General features: G+C 45.5%; 1 protein-coding gene across 3 annotated transcripts; it reads left to right on the top strand.

Moving 5' to 3' along the window:
* The first annotated feature begins 7,301 nt into the window (after positions 1-7,301).
* Positions 7,302-10,023, top strand: SIGMAR1 (sigma non-opioid intracellular receptor 1). Of its 3 annotated transcripts, none has more exons than XM_006863059.1 (4): positions 7,302-7,509; positions 7,682-7,882; positions 8,002-8,094; positions 9,699-10,023. In XM_006863059.1, exons 1-4 carry the CDS (start codon positions 7,359-7,361, stop codon positions 9,923-9,925), a joined length of 672 nt encoding a protein of 223 aa, XP_006863121.1. In that variant the 5' UTR covers positions 7,302-7,358; the 3' UTR covers positions 9,926-10,023. The 3 variants fall into 3 exon arrangements, with proteins under 3 accessions (XP_006863121.1, XP_006863122.1, XP_006863123.1); XM_006863060.1 differs by having other exon boundaries at positions 7,359-7,449; positions 9,699-9,925; XM_006863061.1 differs by lacking the exon at positions 8,002-8,094 and having other exon boundaries at positions 7,359-7,509; positions 9,699-9,925.
* Positions 10,024-15,536: the final 5,513 nt, after the last annotated feature.

The following is a 15,536-nucleotide window of genomic DNA, read 5'->3' as shown; positions in this document are numbered from 1 at the left end:
TCCTAGGGCCCTTGGATTGGAATCTGAAGAGGCCACTAGTGGGTGGGAATAGGAGATTTGCTTTTCTGCTCGCTTTGATATTTGAATAACTGGCTATTTAGAGGCGTCTCCATTTTCTCAAAAAGGTTGATGCTGAAAATTATGTGGGACAAAAGAATAACAAGGAAGCTGCAAGCCAGCGCATAACATGGATGAACCTTGAGGACATTATGCTGAGTGAAATTAGTCAGTCACAAAATGAGAAATACTGCATAGGACCATTATTGTAATAGAGTAAGAAAAAGAACCCACATAAAAAAGCGGGGGGGGGGGGGGGGGGTGAGTTGTATATATTTTCTGACCACCAGGATGTATGGGATGAGAGGAGGGGAGGGAGGGAGGGTAAGATAGAGCACAGGGTAAGGAATAGACACAGGATAGCTTGGGTGCCGCGTTGAGGGGTGCGGGGTGCAGGGGTGCAATACAAAAGAATGGGAAGAGGAATAGAAGAACAAGGCTGATGAGAGAACAGCTAGGCAGGTTCCCGTGGGCTAAGTGGGACAGAGGTAAATGACGATGTATGTACAACCTTGGAACAACAGGGCTCCAGCATACAAGGATTGAGGCATGGTTTGAAGGCATAAAAGAGGGGAATAATCTTAAAATGCTTGGCTGTCTTTTGTTTTGTTTTGTTTTTTAAGTTTTTATTGCAGGTTTACATGGAAGAACATCAGCTTTACACTCATCCTATCGTATTTCGTTTCATTGCAATGATTACAATCCCCTCCATGCATCGTCAACCAAAGGGTACACCACACAGGCCTGCCCCCTGGCCGCCAGCACACAGCCCCTCTCCCTCCCTGAGTCCAGTGTCCCCAGCCACTCCATCTGTCCACATCATCATCTCTGTCTCCATCCCTGGCATCATTGCCTCTCTGGGTAGGGTCCCGCTCTCCGTTCTTCTCACATGATGGTCCCAGGGACCTCCGCTCCTGGGCTGCAAAATCAATCACTCTCCTCCTTTTGTCAAAAAACATCTACCTCTATATTTCTGATGCTTGGCTGTCTTTTGAATCTTGGTTTCCTTTGCCTACCATTGTAAAATAGACAGTTGAGGTGGGGGGAGAAAGGAATAGCCAGAATCATCAATACAGAAAGCTTGTAAGTCCGTCTTCAGCCTATAACTGATTGGAATACCTTAAAGGGAGCTAGAAGTTGCCCAGTGAAAGAGGTTTCCTGTGGAGCCTTTACATTGCACAAGACCATAGGTGGAATCCAGAACCCCATCCAGAACCAACTGAGGTAGGAAATTTTCACTGGAAAGGACGAGTAGACCAGCCTGGAGTGGCTAGAAGAACAGAAGATACTTCATGAAAGAAAGACCAGCAGGAAAAATCCAAAACAGTAACAGCAGTCTGACTAATTTACAAGAACAAGTAAGCTGTTAGCCCAGGAGCCATTAAGGCAAGTGGTTGGGACCCCTAAAGCAAACCCCTTCCAAGACTGAGACTCAAGGGGAATACATGAGCAGGCATGTGGTCTGGCTGGTGACCACATTGGTCACCGATAAGGGGAAGAGGGGAAAAAAACAGCGATGAAGTTGTGAACTTAGCCCGACCACATTCAATAGACCCCTGTGAACCTGGGTCCAGGAGACCTGGATGGTCAGCTATATGGCAAGACCCGGGGACTCCTGGGCCCAGAGGCAATGACATGGCCACAGAGGACTAGAGTGGAGAGTGAAGCATCCAGCTGATATGAAGTCAGGGGAGATGCACAAGAACACCCATACTGACAGATAGTACCCACTTGACTTGGCTTCGATGGCTGGATGATCAGAACTTGACTAGAAGAAGAAAGAAGAGGGGGAAAAAAAAAAGAGTAACCCAATTTGATGAACTTTACCTATACTTATGGTTGTACTAGATCAAAAAAGAGAACAAATCTTTACAGTGAGGATCACTCCCACCCCCTCGGTACACAGGGTTGACAGGGATGGGCAACTTAAGACATTGGCTACCCAAAATGGAGGTGCCTATAAAGGCAAGAAGTGATTGGCTTATAAGCTTTCAAGAGGAAGCCTAGTTCCAGATGGGGCGGGGAAAAGTAGAATCACCACTGAATGATTTCCATTGGGACTGGGCTGGCGAAAGGAAATGGGGATAAGACTCTTATGGTACAATAGTGAATAATTGCCATCAGGACTGACTGTGAGGATAGGAAATATAGAGGTAGATGTTTTTTGTCAAAAGGAGGAGAGTGATTTGATTTTGCAGCCCTGGAGCAGAGGTCCCTGGGACCATCATGTGAGAAGAATGGAGAGCAGGACCCTACTCAGAGAGGCAGTGATGCCAGGGATGGAGACAGAGATGATGATGTGGACAGATGGAGCAGCTGGGAACACTGGACTCAGGGAGGGAGAAGGGCTGTGTGCTGGTGGCCGGGGGGTGGGCCTGTGTGATGTGCCCTTTGGTTATTTGATGATGCATGGAGGGGACTGTAATCATTTAAATTAAACGAAATATGATAGGATGAGTGTAAAGCTGATGCTCTTCCATGTAAACCTCACAATAAAAACTTAAAAAAAAAATTATGTGGAACAAAGCAACCAGCAGCACCACACACACACAAACCACAGTAAAATGACAGCAATCAATTCATGTTGTTGTTGTTATAGTTGTTAAGTGCCGTCAAGTAGGTTCGGACTCCTATCAACCCCATGTAGGGTTTCATGGAGCATACTTATCAATAATTACACTGAAAGTAAATGGATTAAATGCACCAGTCAAGAGGTAGAGATAGCAGAATGGATAAGGAAACAGGATCCTTCAATATGCTGTCTACACGAGCAAGACACATCAAAAAGATAGAGAGCCCATCAACAAAATGGTTAAACAAACTATGGTCCATACACACAGTGAAATGCTATGGAGCTACCTCACAGTATGGGTGAAAGTGAAGGACGTTGTGCTGAGTGAAATTAGTCAATCACAAAAGGACAAATAATATATGATACCAAAACCCTACACTGAGTTGCCAAGAGTCGGAACCGACTTGAAGGCACTTAGCAACAACAACAATGTTGTAAACAGTTAAGAAAAGGTTTTCTTAATAAAAGAAACCAAGGTTGCTGGGGAGAGAGAAATTTTTCATGGGCTAGAGCAGGGGTGAAGGAGCTCTGGTAGTGTAGTGGTTACAAGTAGAGCCATTAACCTCAAGGTCAGCAGTTCAAAACTACCAGCTGTTCTGAGAGAGAAAGATGAGGCTTTCTGCTACCGTGAAGATTTGCAGCCTCGGAAACCCTGTACAGGGTCGCTATGAGTCAGAACCGACTCCACGGCACAGTATCACCACCACCAGAGCAGGGTGAGGAATTTTTTTCTGCCACGAGCTATTGATGTGGTGCTGTGGGCTAATGCGTCAGACTGCAAAGTCGTTTGAACTGCAAGGTCAGTGGTTCAAGCTCACCAGCTGCTCCTTGGAAACCCTACACATGGTTGCTATGGGTCGGAATCGACTCGACGGCACTTAACAACAACAACAATATTATCCACGGGCCAGACAAAATTATTAACTTAAAAATTAGCCTGCTATATTTGGTCAAAGATTTAATTAACTCACCCTAAATGTAGCGTAGTGGTTACGAATCGGGCTGCGAACCTTAAGGTCAGCAGTTCGAAACTACCAGCCGCTCCGCGGGAGAAAGATGAGGCTTTCTACTCCCGTAAGGATTTACACCCTCGGAAACCCTGTACAGGGTCGCTATGGGTCGGAACCGACTCGACGGCACTTAACAACAACAACAACAAATGTGATGCCTGGAACTGTGATTGCTTTGGCAGGGCCAGACCAAAGGATTTTGAGAGGGCCAGACATTCCCCAGCCCTGGGCTAGAGAATAGAGGTATATTAACATGGGTGACAGGGAATGCAATATACAACAAGAGGGAGGTTAGCAGAGGAAAGATGAAGGGAGTGGGAGACATAGGGAGGAATGCAGTAGTTAAAGTGAATAGAGGTAAATGCTCTGTTGGTATATGGAGAGGATGCAAGCATTGTAATGAAGCAAGTTTATGATTTGCTGAATGTGAAACTGATTATCTGCTCTGGAAAACTTCACTCCCTTCACAATAAAAAGTTAACAAAAAACAAACAAACAGAAACACTAGAGCTTTTAATGCCACTCCCTCCTGGATCATGCAAACTAACCTTAACCTCATTCAGAAACATCTTTCAAAAACATCTCCAAACCTCTCACCTCTCTATGTCTCCCCAATGGAATGGCTGGAATGGAACCTACCTAGCCCTCTCCCCACCCCCACCCCTAGATTCCTGAGACATAATCTCTACTGTGGCATCTGTGGAAAGATGGCTGTGAGTCCCAGTCCCTCAACCCCTTTCCTGGGGTCATGGACACTTATTAGGCCATAGAACACACCCTTTTTTAAAAGTGTGGTGTAGAAATTTTTTGAAATACCAGACAGAGGAAATGCCAGTCACAAATAACTCCAGTGAGTTTTTTCCTGAAACAGGGGACAGCAGTCAGGTTTGGGGGTTAGACTTGCTGCCCAGGCTTCTTAGAGACTGGTCAGCTCAGAAGTGTCACAGAAGTCAATGTCCGTACAAAATCATCTTCCCTCGATCCTGCATTCTCCTCTGGATACTGGCTTCTTTCTTTCCCTTCTAGCCCAAGCTTCTCGAAATACATAGTTTATCTTCACAGCCTCTACTCTTACCTATTAGTCAGGGTAAGTAATCTCTGTTGCTGTAACAAACAGCCCCCAAAACTCAATGACTTAGCACCACAGTTCACTGGAGGGGAGGGGCGCTTCTGTTTCATACAGCATTCAGGGATCCAGGCTTCATCCATCTAATGGCTCTGCCACTTCTTAGAGCCTCAGAAATCTCCACTAGATCCTCTGTTTCTAAGACAATAGACAAGAAAAAGAAGGTAAGTACTTTCACGGGAGATTTTAGGAGCCTGACCTGTAAGTGGCATATGTTATTTCTGTCTATCACATGGTTCCACATAACTGCAAAATAGACTGTGGAATGTAACCTGTTTGAGATGAATAGGATTTGTGAATGTATAGCATTGTCTCTGCCACATGTCCTTACTAAGAAATCTAATGGCTGTTTCCCATTATCTTATTTGACCTCTCAATTACATTTGACCCTTCTTCACTCTATCACTCCCATGTGTGGGGGACTACTCTTTTCCAGTTCTCTTCTCCTTTATATTTTGACTACTAGCATAATATAACACTCATCACCTGTCAAGTGTTAAATACTTTATGAATATTAGCTCATTTAATCCTAACAGGCTTGTGAGGTAGGTTCTTCTATTTATCCTGTTTTACAGTTGAGGAAATTAGGTCATAGAGTGACCGTAATTTGTTCAAGATTACACAAGTAATAGGTAGTAGGAATTGGGCTTAGAACCCATGCAGTCCACTTCCAGACTTTATTTCGTAATCATTGTGCCATGCTGCCCCCTTACTTTCTTTTGCTTCTTTTTTTTATCTCTTTACCCTCTGCCTATTCCTTAAATGTTGGTGTTCTCCATGACTCTATCCTTGGTTTCATTTTTCCTATTATCCCTCCCAGTGTGATTTTCTATAGGTTCCCCAGTGAGATCACTCACAGGTGAGAATTATGCTTGCATTATTCATGGCCATATCAGCCACCACTTGAAATATACAGGCATATCTGATGCTTGAGGAGCTCTGGAAGCCTAGTGGTTACAAATTGGGCTGCTATCCTCAGGGTCAGCAGTTCGAAACTACCAGCTATTCTGCGGGAGAAAGATGAGGCTTTCTGCTCCCGTAAAGATTTACAGCCTCGGAAACTCTATACAGGGTTGCTATGAGTCGGAACCGACTCCACCGCACATGACAACAACAACATCTGATGCTTGAATGAATGACAACTTCTAGCTCTCTATCTCCAAACTGTACCTGAGCTCCAGACCAGACCAGGATACTCAACTCCCTATTGGACATGAACAAAGATGTTAGCCAAGTAAGGGGAAGTTAGGATGAAGGGAAAAGAACATTCCAGGAAGAAGCAATTCCTGCCAACTCTCTTTCCAAAGTATTTCTCAAGGTTTTTGTTTTTCTTTCTCTACTGATACAGATCGTCTCTCTCAATTGGACCATAGTCATGTCTGACTCACCTTGCTCCCTCCATTTAATCTCTAGTTTATAGCCCCAAATCTGATCTCATCTCACATGTTGTGCTTCAGAACAAAAAAATGCATTGTAGGCTCCTGGAGACTCATGTGAGTCCTGGCGCCCAGTGGATAGTGCTCGACCACCCACCAGCTACTCTGTGAGAGAAAAATGTGGCACTCTGCTTCCTATTTACAGCCTTGAAAACCTTACGGGGCAGTTCTCTGTCCTTGAGATCATTATGAGTGGGACTTGAGGAGCAATGGGTTTGGTTTGTTTTTTTGGGAGACCCCATGTTGCCTTTACCCTTTGTGCCTTTGTCTTGGTCCCCTAAACTCCTTAAATTGGAGTGCCTTTCACATATGTTGTTGTATAGTGCTGTAGAGTCGGTTCCGACTCATAGCAACCCTCTCCTCGGAAACCCTATACAGGGTCGCTATGGGTCGGAATCTATTTGATCGCGCTTAACAACAATAGGTCGTTGTCCAAGGGCCTCTGGTGGGTTTGAATCTCCGACCTTGTGGTTGGGTCCCAGCTCAGTGATGTCCCTACAGCGCCACACCAAGAGTCCGTTTCTCATATATATATAAATTGATGTAAGAAAATAATTCGGTGACACCAATTACACCAACAATGTTATGCTGCAATCAATGGTATTTGCCAAATTTTCTATTACCAATGCCTGATTCACCCTAAGTTCCCATCTTTCTTAAAACACAGTTCTGGTGTCTCCGCCAGCCTTCCCTACGCCCCCAGGTTGAATTGCCTTCCCAGGTTCTGTGCTAGCAAAGCGAGTTGAGTTTTAATAATCGAGGATACCGGGAAGCTCTGCTTCCGGGATCGCCGGCTTCACCAGCCTGTACAATGAAGCGAGCCAGTCTGTTCCGGTTCTCACCACCTTATAAACCAACTCCACGCAGTTTTGCGTCAGGAGGGACCCTGCCTAGCATCCCGGAAGTCAGCTGCTTGGATGGTTTGGCCCCGCCCCCTATCCTCAAGTGCGCGCGCTGCCTCAACTCTCCGCGCTCCCATAGAGGAAATGGCTCGGCCGAGGGGACGAGGCCCAAGGTCTGGACCGTTCTGATTGGTCAGAGCGCTCTATACTCCGCCGGTGGCGGCGGAGCGGGCTCTGAGGCGGTGTCACGGCCACAGACTCAGGCTCCGTGCGCTGACGCTTCCTGCGTCGCACTGTGCCAGGCCACCAACCGGGATGCAGTGGGCCGTGGGTCGGCGGTGGGTGTGGGCCGCACTGCTTCTAGCTGCCGCGGCTGTGCTGGCGCAAGTCGTCTGGCTCTGGCTAGGTTCACAGAGCTTCGTCTTCCAGCACGAAGAGATCGCGCAGCTGGCTAGACAGTATGCGGGTGAGCGGGCGGGGAGGGGAGACTGGAGGGGGTGGGACGGTCCAGCTCGAGCCGGGGTGGATCGCGGTGCGTAACGGAGGCAGGTCTGGAGGTGGACGGCTGTGGGTGCGGTCTCTGAGTTCAGGACCGGTGCCAGCAGGCCCTGATTCTGCCGCTCCTCTGCCCACATCAGGACTGGACCACGAGCTGGCCTTCTCTCGGCTGATTGTGGAGCTGCGGCGACTGCACCCAGGCCACGTGCTGCCCGACGAGGAGCTGCAATGGGTGTTCGTGAACGCTGGTGGCTGGATGGGCGCCATGTGCCTTCTGCACGCCTCGCTGTCCGAGTATGTGCTGCTCTTTGGCACCGCGCTGGGCTCCGGAGGCCACTCTGGTCAGTACTAGCCGTGGGCCGGACTGGGAAGCTGGGGGCAAGCCCTCAGTTTGACGTTTGACGTGACTATGTGATGGTGTGAATACCCTGATAATTGTGTTCATCTTATTGTTCTTCAGGGCGCTATTGGGCTGAGATCTCGGACACCATCATCTCTGGTACCTTTCACCAGTGGAGAGAGGGTACCACCAAAAGTGAGGTCTTCTATCCAGGTTGGTAAAAAAGTTATGTCAGGGATTTGGGTCCCCCTCCTTCACCCAGGGTATGTCTACAGGTGAGGGAGGTGATGGGAAAGGAGTGTGTTCGAGGGTCCTCTCTGCAGTTTCCTTACCACCAGGTAAGTCACAAGTGGTTGGATGGTTAGGGCAGGGCTGAGGGCCTGTTGCCTTCCTCTGTCAAAGGGAAACGACATAATGGCTTCCTGGTAAACATATCTGATTTTTAGCTTCTTGTCTTGCCCTTGTTGTTAAGTGCAGTCAAGCCAGTTCCAACTCATAGGGACTCTGTATAGAGTTTCAGAGGCTGTAATTCTCTGCAAGAGCAGAAAGCCTCATCTTTCTCCCAAGGAGCGGCTGGTGGCTCGAACCACTGACTTTGTGATTTGCAGTCCAGTGCTTATCCTACAGAACTATCATGCTACCTTTGTCTGTTGTTAAATGCTATTGAGTCAGTTCTGACTCAATAGTGACCCTGTATAGGGTTTCCAACAAGTGGCTGGTGGGTTTAAATCTCCAACCTTATGGTTAGCAGTCCAGTGCTGATCCTATAAGTACCACACTAGGACCCTTGTTGTTGTTGTTAGGTGCCATTGAGTCAGTACCGACCCATAGTGACCTTATGCACAGCAGAATGAAACACTGCCCCATCCTGGGCCTACCTCACTACTGTTGCCACGCTTGAGTCCATCGATGCTGCTACTTGGCCAATCCATCTCGTTGGGGTTCTTCCTCTAGACACTCTTTATTTTCCTCAGCCAATATCCCACCAGTTGTTGAGAATACCGTTTGGTAATTAGAAATGATATCGTAGCCCCAAGGCAGACAGTTGTCTTCTTTTACAATGAAGCATTTTACATAGAAAGTTGAACTTTAGACTTTCAAGTAAGTTGGAGGTTGATTGATATAAATCACAGGCATTGGGATTTTATAGCTACACTTTTCTGAAAGCCTCACAAGTCTTTTAGCCATACTGGTGGTGCTGTGGGTTAGGTGTTGGGCTGCTAACCACAAGGTCAAGATGAGGTTTTCTGCTCCTGTAAAGATTTACAGTCTTAGAAACTGTATATATAAGGAGCTCTGGTAGCGTAGTGGTTATGAATTGGGCTGTGAACCACAAGGTCAGCAGTTCGAAACTACTAGCTGCTCCGCGGGAGAAAGAGGAGGCTTTCTGCTCCCGTAAAGATTTACAGCCTCAGAAACCCTGTTCAGGGTCGCTGTGGGTTGGAACTGACTCAACAGCACTTAACAACAGCATGAGTCAGAATCAACTCAATGGCTGTGGGTTTTTTGCTTTCCTTATCTTACTGGCCCAGCCCAAGGTTTGTTAAGTTTCTGAGACTTGAGAATATAGACTTTCATGATTCTCAAACCGTGACCCATAGCCAGGTGAGATGGAGGTGAAGTGGGTCCCATTCCCTGTAGCCCTCCATGTCTTCCCCCAAGAGAAGACACAGGCTAGGTGATGCCAGAGAGGAATATACAGGATTAACTTCCTGGGCTTCTTACCCGTCCAGATGGGAAACCAGGCCATAGAAGAGGCATCAATAGCGGGTCAGGGCTGAGCTGGGCTTTTCACATGGGTGCTCCCTGTCCCTCAGGGGAGACAGTGATGCACGGACCTGGAGAGGCTACTGCTGTGGAGTGGGGACCAAACACGTGGATGGTGGAGTATGGTCGAGGTGTCATTCCATCTACTCTGGCCTTCGCCCTGGCTGACACAGTCTTCAGCACCCAGGACTTCCTCACCCTCTTCTATAGTCTTCGAGCCTATGCCCGGGGACTCCGACTTGAGCTCACCACCTACCTCTTCGGCCAAGATTCTTGACCAGCCGGGCCTGAAGAAGGACCTGTGGGTGGGCAGGCCCCTATGCATCTACTTGTTGGAGCCCATATGTACAGACAGGAACATCTTCATACCATACAGATACTGAGTTCCTGGTGTATAAGCGGGGACGTACATGCTTATACACCCAAACACAGACCCGGGGGAATATATGAAACACAGATACTGGAATCTGTGTTTATAGCAACAACCATGAGATCACGCCCATCGAGAGAGAGGGATCCTCACATATACCAAGAGGGACTGTCATGTTCAAACACATATTCCATAAGCTTGACACATTAACTCAGGCCTTTCTAAAGCTTTCCCACTCTCAGTCAAGGCTCTGGAGTTAGGAATGGGGGTGGGTATTATACTCTCTCTACCTGGCTTTGACTCCTGAACCTAGCAGTAATTTGGAGGGGTTAGAGGAAGAGGAGCTACCCTTGGAGGCCTTCATTCCCCACAGCTCGATGTCCTTCCCCTTTATCTTCCCTTCCCTCACCATATGCCTTATCCCCATTCTGCTTTCTTGCTATGCAAGTGCCCCGTGAACTGTCCCCTACCCCCTCAGCAACCAAATCAGCTGAGGAACCCGAGGAACTTGGAGAATGCTAAGGTTAGAACCGGACCTCCCTGAAGGACCCCCATTCTCCTCTTGGGGCTATGATGGGAGGTTGACAACAGCCTAGAGCTCACTACTGGATAGAGGACTTGAAGAGGGGCCTGTGTCCTAAGGGCCAGCCCTAGCCTAGAGAAGACCTGCTCTGCACCCTCTGCCCTCCCTACCCCATCACAGCTTGCAGACATTCCCTGCTGCATTGTCTGTCTGTCTATGTTAATAAAGACAACTTGTCAAACCATTCATTTCTCTGTGTGTCTGAGCAGCAGAAAGAGCTGCGAACTCCCAAGGGACCTAGGAACGGCCTCTCCCTTACTGAATGCTTTAGTTTCCCTTAATCTCTATGACAGTGACTATAGACTAGTAGGGACTCAAACTTGAGTGTCTATAGAATCACCTAGAAAACTCATTTGCCACAGATTCTTGGGCCCAATCCTCAGATAACAGTTTTGGGTTGAGGTCTTACGATCAGCTTGTTTAATAAGAGCCACTCCACAATAGCTGTGAATGTCACAATTAGAACTTCAGGGCTGGGTGAAGTGTGCTTTGGAAAGGCTTGCTTGCACTAGTGTTTTGAGACGACCCCTAAGAATCTATGTCTTTCCTTGGATGGCCACAGGGTGGCAGTGTGCACCCATTTTTCAGCTGCAAAAGGCATATTTAGCATTTACTCCTGCTATTTTGGAGCTCTGGATTATATCCACCTTCACCCACAGCAGGAATCCTCCCATTTCGAATCTGCCTTCTTCAGGTTCCCACCACTTACTACTGGGTGGGAAGCATGCACATAACTTGGAAGTATGATAAAACCAGGACAAGCTTGATGCCAGATAGCCTACCTAAGGTGCAAGAAGCACTCACTCCCAGGAACCGTGCACTTGTTTCACCCCTAGTTCCAACCCTGCTCTGAAGCTGAGTAAGGCTCTTGCTATTCCCAATTCTTAAGGTTCCTGGAATATAAAAAAGGAAATAAACACGGGCATAAAAGTTTGACATTCTAATTAATATAAGGAGCTCTGGTAGCGTAGTGGTAACGTCGGGTTGCCAACCTCAAGGTCAGCAGTTCAAAACTACCAGCGGTTCCACAGGAGAAAGATGAGGCTTTCTGCTCCCGTAAAGATTTACAGCCTCGGAAACCCTGTGCAGGGCCACTATGAGTGGGAACTGACTCCATGGTACTTACCGATAACCGATAATTTACAAAAAGGCTACCTGTATTATCTCATTTTGGAAAGAAACAACAATCCAAAATTCGTGACCCTGAATGAATGTGTGACCCAGGTAAAGTAGCTCTCCAGAATCACTACCATCACCCACCATAACAGGCCTTGGCTAGGGTCACTCCATTGAGCAGGGGTTGCAAAGTCATCCCTCTTCTTTTGGCATCAGGACACCACTCCTTTTTCTTCATTGACCCTTTTGCTGAATCCTTATCTCTGCAGCCCCTGACTTGCCAGGGCTTAGTCTGAAACCTCTTTTCTATCCACATCCTCTCTCAGGTGATCTCAACCATTTCTCAATGACTTTAAATACCATATATATGTTTTGATTGTGTGGATCATGATAAGCTGTAAACAACATTGCAGAGAATGAGTATTCTAGAGCACTTAATAGTCCTTATGAGGAACCTGCACACAGACCAAGAGGCAGTTGTTTGAACAGAGCAAAGGGAACGCTGAATGGTTTAAAATCAGGAAAGGTGTGTGCCAGGGTTGTTTTCTTTCATCATATTTACTCAATCGATATGCTGAGCAAATAATTTGAGAAGGTGGATTATATAAAGAAGAATGTGGCATCAAGATTGGAGGAAAATATTAACAATATTTTCAAATTAGCAATATTCAGATGATACAAACTTGCTTGCTGAAAGTGAAAAGGACTTAAAATTTGATGAAGATCAAAGACTACAGCCTTTGACCTTCCTCATTGGAAGCAAAAAATGCTCATCTCTGGACCAATAAATAACATCACAAATGGAGAAAAGATTGAAATTGTCAAAGACTTCATTTTGCTTGGATCCACCATCAACACTCATGGAAGCAGCAGTCAAGAACTCAAACAACATATTGCATTAGGCAAATCTGCTGCACAAGATTTCTTCTAAGTGTTCACTAGCAAAGATATCAGTCTGAGGACTAAGGTGCGCCTCATTGAAGCCATGGTATTGTCAATAACCTCATATGCGTGCAAAAGTTGGACAATGAATAAGAAAGAACTGATGCATTTCAGTTATGGTGTTGGAGAGGAATATTAAAGGTACCATGGACTGCCAGAAGAATAAACAAATCTGTATTGGAAGAAGCACAATCAGAATGCTCATACTTCAGACATATTATCAGGAGGAACATCATGCTTGGTAAAGTGGAGGGTCTGTGAAAAAGAGGAAGACCCCAAGAAGATGGAATGGCATGGTGGCAGCAGCAATGGGCTCAAGTGTAGCAGCAATTGTGAGGATAGTGCAGGACTGGGCGGTGTTTTGTTCATAGGATTGCTATGGATCAGAACTGACTCAATAGCACCTAACAACAATATATGTTTTGACTCCCAGTTTTTTGTGTCTAGCCTAAATATCTTCCCTGAGTTCTTGATTCAGTTATCAGACTGCTTCCGACTCCATTAACATCTCCACTTAGACATCTAATAAGCATTTCAAACCTAAAATGTCTAGAAGGTACTGATTTCTCTTCCACTCCTGCCCTTCCTGCAGTCTTAACTATCTCAGTTACGAGCACCTCTGTTTACGCAGCTGCCCAGTTCAAAAGCTGTGGCGTTATCCTCAATACCTCTTCTTTTCTCACATCTCATATCCTAACCATCAACTAATCCTATCTGTTTTCTCTTCAGAACATATCTAGAATCTATCGACTTCTTGCCACCTCCACGACTACCACCCTGATCTAAGTCACGGTCTTTGTTATCTAGTGCTGCTATAACAGAAAGACCACAAGTGGACAGCTTTAATAAACCGAAATGTATAATCTCATAGTTGAGGAAGCTTAAAGCTCTAGGGGAAATCTTTCTCTCTTGGTTGGCTTTGGAGGAAGGTCCTTCTCTTTTGAGTGTCTGCTCCTGGACAATTTTCTTGTGACTAGGAATCTTCTCCCATCTCTGCTTCTCTGTTTGCTTCTTTAATCTCTTCTTTATGTCAAAAGAGATTGTCTCAAAACATACCCTACACTAATCCTGTCTTAATTAACATAAAAAGAAAACCCATTCCCAAATATAGGGGTTGGGATTTACAACACATATTTTGTGGGGACACAATTCAATCCAAAACAGCTACCATCTTCTCTTTCCTGAACTACTGCAGTGGTCTCCTTACTAGTCCTTATCCTTGTATCCTGTGTGGAGCCAGTCAGCAGTCAGAGTTAGACTTTGACTATCTGCTCAGAAACTTCCAATGACTTACACAGTCCTTTCAACACCTCCAAGGACCTGCTCTAAGGCCTGTATAACCTCTGATCAAATTTCTGACTACTCACCTGTTGGCCACCCTTTTCTGGCCCAATGACCTCCTTGCTTTTCTTCCAGCACATCAAACAAACTTCTACCCCAGGATGTTTGCATCTACTCTTTTCCTAACTACATTCTTCTTCCCTAAATATTTACATGACTTTCTCTTTCTCTTGAATCCCTTAATAGGGCTCAGTGAGTCCTTCCCTTAATAATTAGCATAATAGCAGCCTTTCAGTAGTGGTTTTAAAATGTTAGTTGCCTTTAAGTAGATTCCAACTCATGGAAATGATCCATAGAGTGTTCTTGGCTATAATCTTCACAAAGTCACATAGCCAGGCCTTTTCTTTTGTAGTAAGTATACTGAGTGGATTCAAATGCCAAACCATTTGTGTCATCTAGGGACCTTGGTTTTCAAATACATCCACATTTTTGATGCTCCTCCATTCATGAGGAACGTAGTCAGCCCCCTTACCCCATGAGTATGAGTTACACTTAGTTCTATACTTTTAGCAATAATATATGACAGAAGTGGCAGTGTGTGACTTCCAAGACTAGGTCATAAAAATAATTGCTACCTCTTTTTTTCTCCTGGGTCACTCACTCTGACAAATTAGAAGGACACTCAAGCAGCCCTATGAGAGGCCCACCTGAGGCCTCCCACTAAAACAGCTATGGAAGTGAGCTCTCTTGGATGTGGATCTTCCAACCCCACGCAAATCTTCAAATGGCTACAGCCCTGGCCAACATTTTTACTACAACCTATGAGAGAGACTGAGAGACACAGCTAAACCACTCAAATTACTGAACCACAGGAATGTAATACAATTAATACATAAAGTTCATAAATGTTTATTATCCTAAACTCTACATTTCAGGATAATTTGTTACACAACAATGGTGATTAATAGATTCTTCCCTTTCTCTTCTCCCCTGCAGCCCAACTTAATTTTTCTCCATAGTATTTAACACTGTCTGACAAACATGTATTTCCCCCACTAGAATTAACGTTACATTATAATAGGATTTTGTTTTGTTTACTACTGTGACCAACAATGCCTGGCATAAAGCAGCTGTTCCGTAAATCTGTATTGGATGAAACACAATTGCTGGTGAGGACATAGAGACTGGGACCCTCTGATGTTGCTATTGGGACTCTAAAATGGTTCAACCACTGTGGAAAACAGTATGGCACTTCCTCAAAAAGTTGGAAATGGAAATAACATGAACCAGCAATCCCTCTACTTGGTATATATCCACAAGAAATAAAAGCCATGACATGAGTAGATATATGCATACCAATATTCATCACAGCACTAGTCACAATAGCAAAAGGATGGAGACAGCCTAAATGCCCATCAATGAAAGAATGAATAGACAAACTTTGATACATACACACAATGGAATATTATACAATATATGAATATGATGAATCTGCAAAACACCTCATAACTTGGATGAACATGGAGGACATTATGCTGAACGAAATTACTCAATCATAAAGGACAGATAATGTATGAGATTGCTATTGTAAAAACC

This window comes from Chrysochloris asiatica, unplaced genomic scaffold, assembly GCF_000296735.1.
Source record: "Chrysochloris asiatica unplaced genomic scaffold, ChrAsi1.0 scaffold00053, whole genome shotgun sequence".
Lineage (NCBI taxonomy): Eukaryota > Metazoa > Chordata > Mammalia > Afrosoricida > Chrysochloridae > Chrysochloris > Chrysochloris asiatica.
This window is presented reverse-complemented; position numbering and strand designations above follow the sequence as displayed.

Excerpts from the sequence above, each read along its gene's own strand:
- SIGMAR1 (XM_006863059.1), top strand. The coding sequence starts at position 7,359 with ATGCAGTGGGCCGTGGGTCGGCGGTGGGTGTGGGCCGCACTGCTTCTA. Across the intron at positions 7,510-7,681 it reads GCTGGCTAGACAGTATGCGG|GACTGGACCACGAGCTGGCC; the intron begins GTGAGCGGGCGG and ends TGCCCACATCAG. Across the intron at positions 8,095-9,698 it reads AAGTGAGGTCTTCTATCCAG|GGGAGACAGTGATGCACGGA; the intron begins GTTGGTAAAAAA and ends CCTGTCCCTCAG.